At 59.0% G+C, this 7,841-nt stretch overlaps 1 protein-coding gene across 2 annotated transcripts; it reads right to left on the bottom strand.

Annotated features, from left to right (window-relative positions):
* Nucleotides 1-257: 257 nt before the first annotated feature.
* On the bottom strand, nt 258-7,233 carry Otx1 (orthodenticle homeobox 1). Of its 2 annotated transcripts, XM_020161676.2 has the most exons (5): nt 7,145-7,233; nt 6,727-6,793; nt 4,910-5,115; nt 3,790-3,941; nt 258-2,528 (listed from the first exon to the last, which is right to left on the bottom strand). In XM_020161676.2, exons 3-5 carry the CDS (start codon nt 5,004-5,006, stop codon nt 1,713-1,715), a joined length of 1,065 nt encoding a protein of 354 aa, XP_020017265.1. In that variant the 5' UTR covers nt 5,007-5,115; nt 6,727-6,793; nt 7,145-7,233; the 3' UTR covers nt 258-1,712. The 2 variants fall into 2 exon arrangements, with proteins under 2 accessions (XP_020017265.1, XP_073905939.1); XM_074049838.1 differs by lacking the exons at nt 6,727-6,793; nt 7,145-7,233 and adding an exon at nt 5,756-6,133.
* Between the last annotated feature and the right edge of the window lie 608 nt (nt 7,234-7,841).

Genomic DNA, 7,841 nt, shown 5'->3' with positions numbered 1-7,841 from the left:
TCTGTCCTGCATGGCGAGGGAGATTCGGGGTCAAAACCTTGGGGGGTGTAGGAGGCCAGGCTGACCGTGGGGTGTGAGAGGAGACACTCCCTAAACGAACGTTTCTGGGGGCTTCTCTTACCACGACTTCCCACCCTATTCTTTTGGTCTCCAGTTTCACGCAGGTCATTAACGCGCGGGTTATTAACGCAGTTCCCCTCGCTTTTAGCCCCCCGAGACCGGGACCTGAGGCTGGAATCAGAAGAGCAACACTGACAAACCGTTCATTAATTTGCATTTATTTTCGGGAAATAATGTAGATAAGGAGGAGGAGGGGAACTGCCTTACATTTCAACAAGTAATTTGTGATCTTCACATCGGACAAATCAAATTTACAAATTGCTTTCCCACCTACTGGACGAAGCGGCCAAAACCAAAATTGATACACAGGCGCGCGGGCTCACCGCAGATTTCGGAGAATGAAGGTGCACTAAAAACTTACTAGACAAAAACAGGGATGTTTAGAGAGGAGCAGACAGAGGAATTGGCTGGGGCTTGGGGCCTGGGTTTCTTTCTCCACAATGCTGTAATTTCACCTTTTTTTGTTTTCTTTTGGTTTTGGTCTCTAAGCCGGAACTGCGACCCATGCTTAGACCGGGCGAAGGGGTCAGTCCTGCGCCCCGGCCCAGCCTAGCTCCCACCCCTGAACCCTGACTTGACTGTTTCCACCACACTCCCGATCCTCTGCACCCAGCTTCTCGGAACCAAGCGGTTCTCTTTAATAAATACGCAGAGGGAGATGTGAGGAGAGCAGGACAGCTTTGTACCAACTGAAAAATAAAAAGCGCCATCATTTGAGGAAAAGGGACAGAGGGAAAATATTTTTTGCTTTTGCTTTATATATATGTGTGTATATATATATGTGTGCTGTATATATCTTAAAGTTCAGTTTCCTGGGCGCTAAGACGAGATATGCTCAGTTCAACCAACAGCAACTAAAAAGTGTAAGTGGTCCCTGGAACGGACCCGACTATGTACAGCATTCCCGCGGAGGCGGAAGCTTGAACCAGTCCAGCTCAGGGCGGTGGAGGGGTGGGGGCGAGGCTAGGGGCGCTGGAGGCTGGGCGTGCTCCTCCTGAGGGCCTGGCCCAGTGCACCCCACTGGGGAGGAGGAAACGCCAGGACGCGATGGCCTGCAGGCGGGGAGTGGGATCCAGGGTAGCTGAGGGGCGACAGTCTGCGGGGCAGAAACACTTGGTGACTGTTTTGATTTGGAGTAGTGTGTCTGGGTGCACGCCAATGGGCAGATGCACGCCAGTTAGTGACTCCAGGGTCCAGAAAGAATAAATAAAAGTGTTGAGCTCAGGCAGAGGGTCAGAGCGAAGAGCCTCCGAAGGCTGCAAGTGCATAATAGCTGTCCAGAAAGACTGGAAGGGGTGACTTGGGGGTTGTGTGGGGGTTGTGGGGGACAGCACACAGCTATCCCGCATAGAACGTGTGGGTCAAGCCGAAGCACTGGCTCCCTTATCCAAAAGGTAGGCAGGTTTGCAAACCTCCCAAGCATGTGGCACAAATATGGGAGCGGCAGTGCAGGCAATTGGGCATCTTTTGGGGACGTGAAATCTCAGTTTTGGAGAAGCCGAGACATGGGCGGTGCAGCAGCAGCAACAGGGTGGGGACCACGGAGGGCGCAGGTAGTTGCGTTTCTTCTCCTCTTCCTCTCACTCCCGGGCTCACAAGACCTGGAACCGCCATGAGGCTTGGTCCTTATAGTCCAGACAGTCGGTCGAGTTGAAGTTGAGTTTCCAGGCGGAGGAAGCAGCGGCTGCTCCAGGCTCCTTGTAATCCAAGCAGTCGGCGGAGTTGAAGGCAAGCCCCGAGCCACCGTAACCTTGGTGATGATGGTGGTGGTGATGGTGATGATGGCCTGAGGACTGGCTCAACGGGTGGTGCGCGTGCGGGTGGTGGTGGTGGTGGCCTGCCATGGAGGAGGGTGCCATGGGGCTGAGCTGGTGCGGGTGGTGATGCGAGTGCATGGGAGCTAGGTAAGAGCTGCAGTCCACGCCGCCAAAGTAGGACGAGGAGGGCGCGGGGTAGCCCTGGCCGTAGCTGCCTCCCTGGCCGTAGGACATGGGGTAGGAAGCTGCTGCCGTGGCCGCACCCGCGGCTACTGAGCGCTGCATACAGGAGGCGTTGCTCGGCGCGGCCAGTGGCTCGGGCACTGACACCGACGGCGCTGAGCCAGGCGAGATGGAGGCTGGGCTCCAGATGGACGAAGCAGCCGGCGTACTCAGAGACGACGCGGCTGCCACCGACGGGTTCCCTCCAAGGCCCGCAGCCGCTGCGGCCGTGGGGTTGGCGGAGGCGCTGGACGCCGAGCTAGACGAGGAGGCAGAGCTGGACACAGCGGGAGGCGTGAATTGGCCGCTGCTCTCGGAGCCGGAGCTCTCCCGCACTGGAGACGACTTCTTCTTGACTGGGCGGCTCTTGGTTCCGTTCCCGCTCTGCTGCTGCTGGCGGCACTTGGCGCGACGGTTCTTGAACCAGACCTGCAGCGGGCCGGACGAGAGAGAGCAGGTTGGGGGGGGGTGGGGGTGGGCGCAGCTTCCTGCTCCTCCGCCCCTGCGGCCACCACCCCCGCCCAGGATCTCGCGTCCCTCTCCATCCAAGCCTCCGCCCCCGCCAGACCCTGCCCCCTCCCCCGCACGTCGGTCTGCAGCCCCCGCGCCCTCCCCCATCTTTCTGCGCAAAGCCGCTCCTCAGCTGGCTCCGGAGTAGGAAAGCGCACCTCCCCACCCGCAGCGCAACTCTGCCCGAAGGCAGAACGTTTGCGTCTGTCCAGCCAGAAGTTCAGCCATCTCTAAGCTGCTGCTGTCGGCTCCTTCCCACTGCCCGTTGAATGTTTGGAGGCCCTGTTTTCCATGCACAGAGCTCAGGAAACAGAGGATTAACACTGAGCATCGGAGTGCGGGACGGGCACCAAGTGTGGGGCCTTGAGCGATTTCATTGAGCCGGCCTCCCAGGGAAGGCGAATATTTGGGTAGGAGTAGGAGCAAGGATGGAGGCTAAACAGAGGCTGTACTCGAGTGAATACTGGGGCTTCTTGGGAAGATAGTCTGAGTGAGATTTCGTTGGATTTTTTGGCTCCAGGTGAGGAGCCAAAAGGAAAGTCCAGTCGTAGAGTTCTTACTTCTTTCGGTCCTTTCTCGAGCCTTCAGGGAAAGAAGGCGAGACAAAAGATTCTTGCGGAGAGTTCGGAATTAAAATCCGAACTGCATTTTCGGAGCCCCTTCATCTTAAAACTAGAAATAGTAAAGCCAACAGGCAGGTCTTGCACTGAATCGGGCAGAGAGCGCGTCTAATCAGACCGACGCCACCCGTGGAGCATACTCCCAGGCTGAGCACTAGGCTCTGGCCAAGCTCCACTCTTGCCCTCTCAGAATCCCCAGGACACAAGGCAAGGGCGGAGACCGAAGTTGGGCCTGAGAGGGAAACTAAGTCCTGGGGCTGCACAGGAAGCAATGGCAAGTATCGGACCCTTAGGACACTTTACATTCGGGAACCTAGCACCTAGCTCTCCTCCCGAAATGCTGAAAACGACTTTCTTTACCAAAGGTTCCCTGGGGACAAGAGCAGGATTCAGGGCTTTAAGTCGTTTCCTTCAACTTTGCCCCCTTTCTTGGCTGACGCCTAGCGCTAGGGGGAGTCCGAGAGGGGCTGCCCAGTCTGTAAGCCTGCCTCCACACCAGACCACCTTCTCCGACTGGCCCCAGCGCCCCACCCTGACCCTAGAGCCCCAGGAGCGCGCACCTGGACTCTGGACTCTGGCAGGTTGATCTTGAGCGCCACCTCCTCGCGCATGAAGATGTCAGGGTAGCGAGTCTTGGCGAAAAGCGCCTCGAGCACGTCCAACTGTGAGCGCGTGAAGGTGGTGCGCTCCCGCCGCTGCTTCCGCGGGGTGGCTGCGGGGACATGGCAGGGGCGCCTCGGGTCAGCGGTGGCCACGTGGACTGGCGCTAGAGGGCCTGGGCAGGTCCCCTGGCAGGCCCCGAACCCGGCCGCGGCAAGAAAAGGCCGAGTTCCCAGCAAAAGAAACTCCCCAGGGAAGCAGAGCCTGAAGGCCACAGGTGGGAAAAAGTGCAAGTATTTGACTAGGAGCCCGGTTCTCCAAGACACTAGGGATGGCCTCCTCCCTCTCAGGTTAAAAGGAAGAGAAGTCATACAATCTCTTTTTCTCCACATCCCCCCCCACCCTTCCCCCGCCACAAACACCCACTCCCCTGGCTGGGGGACAAGCAGTGGAAAGAGGGTGCTCAGAAACACGACCCGGAAAACACTTGCCGAGGGAATAAATGGGGGTGAAAGAGTGGGAGCTAGAAAAGAAACCCAGGACTCAGCTGGAGCCGTCCACTACACAAGAACGAAAGCTGCTGCAAGGCACTGGCCTAAAGGACAATTTGATTAGAGAAGAATTCCCCTCCTCCAGTGCAAATACTTCGCATAAAGAAGTTTGGTTCTTCATATCAGGGCCTAGCAAGGGTCCAGATTCCTCATTCAATGTTGGGGGACTCGGGGGGAAAGATTCACACACACACACACACACACATACCCCCAAACAAATCCAAGAGAAGCTCGTGGGAAACGAATCCGTGGGTAAATAAATGCGCTCTACGCGGGAGGTGGGCCCACAACCAAAGAGAGGTTGCGGGTATCGCCGGCTCAAATGGCGCGATTTGCACGTTTTCGAAGCTCTGGCCACCTCACCAACCTGTGACCCGCGATCACAACCCGACTGCACGTCTGGCATTGCAAAGAGGCTAAGCAACTGGCTCCCAGGGCCTGTTTGGCGACTACGTGGGCTCAAATTCGAGAGGCCAGAGTCCCAAACATTTGTAGAGGTTGGGGGCAAGGAGGAAGGGCCAGTGCTCACCCGGATAGCCCACGGAGGGGTGCAGGAGGTCCATGGCGGGCCCGGCTAGGCCCAGCCCATTCATGCCGTATGGGGGTTGTTTGAGGTAAGACATCATGCTAACAGTCGGGTGGAGGCGCCCCGACGGATCCAGGGGGCTTGGGGCCAGGAGCGGCGCAGAGCTCCCACCGCGAAGTCCTTCAAGTTGTTGCGTCTAGGGGCCTGGCCTAGGGAGACAGGAGACACACGGAAACCGTCACTAGAGTCACTTAGACTTCCATGTCTAGTCCAAGACGAGGAGCCCGGGATGGGGAGGGGGCGCAGGCTACGAAATTGCACAGGACACCCAACCCAACTCAAGGCCTTAGCTCCGCAATCACACACTGCTTCTTTGAAAAAGTAAACTTTTTCTGGATTATCCCTGCCTCTTTTCGGGCTTGGCATGGGCCAAAGACACTCTTGGGGTGTCCACAAGGAGTGGAGAGAGGTTAAAAGCATGACCATACTGCGAGGTTGGAAACTGGAATTGTGGAGTGTGCAAAATCCCAAGTGTAGGCAAAATTTTGAGTCCGGCAGAGGCCGGCTTCATATTGCTCAAGCAAATGTTCACTTGGCGCCCTGACGGCAGGCCGCCCAAAGCATGAGGGGTTGTTTCGTTTTGTTTCAAATGTTTCTGAAAGCGGGACAAAAAAGTAGACACTACAGAGGGCCAACGTGAGGAAATGCATAGGGCTTGTCCTCTCCGGGACGCATTGCCCATTTAGGACACGTCATTCCATCAAAGGTCTCCAGGCTGCCCCTCTGCCCTAGCCCGTAATCACCATTTCAGCAGACCTCTCTGTGCCCAGCCACTGAGGGATGGCTCACCCGCAGTCTCATTGTGTCTGAACCGCAGTTCCGGGACCAGGTCCCTCACAGGACGCCGAAGGGGCCACAGTAGAAGTGGCAGTTCCAAGAGGACGCCCGAGGGGTGCCTTGGACGCGACTACCCGCCCTTTTTCGCTCGAGCAGGCCGGGCCTTCTTTCTACCAAGTCTTGCTGCGCAGAAACAAGTCCCACCAGGGAATGAAGGGTGACCAGGCCATCGCCCCAAAGGGTCTTGGAGATTTAGGAAGCCTGAGTACAGCAGGTCGCGTGCGTTCTCTGCCATCCTACTAGCTGAACCCGCAACCCCAGAACCCGATCGAGAACCGAGAACTAGGCCTCAAGCGGTAAAGCTCAGGCAGATCGGAGCTGGCCCGTCGAAGCTTCGCTTCCACAGCTACTCCGAATGCGTGGCGCAACTGTGAGGAGTAAGGAAGGGGCGCCAAGGCGTAGGATGGGAGCCCCGGAGGGCCTGATCTCTACATCCCGCTTTGCGGGAATTCTGTAAAGCAGGCTAGAAACCCAGGCGAGGGAATTCGGGGAGAGACGTCAGAGCTAAAGAAGCTCCCCATCCCAACCCCCAACCCCGCTCCGGTCCTCTGGGACCCAAGGCCTGGGATCCGGAACCCAGCTTGCAGGGAAGGGGATGATCAGGGAAACATCCAGGGCTCAAGGTCCTCAGGAAAACAGGTTTCAAGCCAAGGCAGTACTGCTAGGGTGTGGGGTGAGTTTTCAAAGACTTTCTCCAAACTTAGCATTTGAGCTCGGTTACTTCGGAGGAGGCGGGGGAGGGGGCGCCGAGCCGCAGTGGCGGTCTAGGGGTTCTCCGCGCCCCAGGAGGGGAGCTAGGCCTCTCCCCAGCCCCGCCCACCTGCGGGGGGACTGGGGAAGCAAGGATCGGTTTGAGGAGGGGGGAGGCAGGAGTAACCAACACGCTCCCCGGAGTTCCGCGCGGTCCGCGGCTCTCTCCTTACCTGCCCTCAGCTGCCGGGGCCTCTCACCATCTACCTCGCGTCCTCAGGGATCCGCCGGGCAGCCAACCTGCAAAACAGAGCGGCACAGGAATTACCCCGGCGGCTGGACTAGGACCCCTGGAGTTCTTTATTTCTCCAACTTCCTTCTTTCCATCTCTCTTTTTCCAGGAGCTTTGTGCGTGTCCCTCCGGGTTTCACTTTATTGCACAGACACTTTGTTTGCAAAGCCCCACACGCTCCCAGGACATTGCTTAGCCCCGGACCGCGCCTAGGGGCCTCCAAGGGGGAGGGGATGCGAGGTGCAGAGTTGGGAGATGGCTCGCGGTGGCGGTTGCACTCTCGGTGCAGCGCGGAGGCGGTGGGGATTGGGAAAGTCCTGCAGAGGCACTTGGCAAACTAAATAAATCAAGCGATTTACCTTGTCGGAGTGGCTTGTCTTGCTCGGTTGTTTAGGTGATTGGAAATGTAGCCTGATGAAGATTGATCACCTTTCTACTGCCCTCCCCGGGTATGTGAACGCGAGGCGAGTGCGTAACGGGGCTAGGCCGCCAATCCGGGGCCTAGCGCGGGCTGAGTGACAGGGAGCCGGGCAATGGCAACGCGAGCCGGGGGTTACCTCCGCGCGCCCCCGCCCCACCCCGCCCCCTACACTCCGCCCTCGCCGCCCGCCCCGCCCCGCCTGGGTCGCGCGCTAACTCTGGGGCTCCGCTGGCAAATTCCGCGCAGAGGGAGTCGTGGAGGGCAAGCCGAACGCCCGAGTCCCAGCCGCAGAGGGGACCCGGGTCCCGAGGTCTGCCGGGGGACCCTCCCGCCCTTTTCTCGCCCTCCTGGCGCTCCCGAGTGGCAGAGAGGGGGCGAGGCGCTGGATAACCGGTTCTTTCTCTCTCCCGCGCGCCACCGGACTTGGCGGCCAGAGTACGGGCGCGCCGATTCGGGGGCGGCGGGCTGGAGGAGCGGCGGCCCCTGGCCCCTCTCGCGGCGCCGGGGGCCCCGGCGTCCGCTTCCTCCGCTCCCCCACTTGCAGACGGACGCCGCGAGCGGCCCGTGCCGGCGCAAGCTCCTTTGCAGAGCGCGCGGGAGCAGTTCCCGGCGCGCAGGTCCCCCTCGGCGCCTCG

Source organism: Castor canadensis, chromosome 12, assembly GCF_047511655.1.
Source record: "Castor canadensis chromosome 12, mCasCan1.hap1v2, whole genome shotgun sequence".
Classification (NCBI taxonomy): Eukaryota; Metazoa; Chordata; class Mammalia; order Rodentia; family Castoridae; genus Castor; species Castor canadensis.
This window is presented reverse-complemented; position numbering and strand designations above follow the sequence as displayed.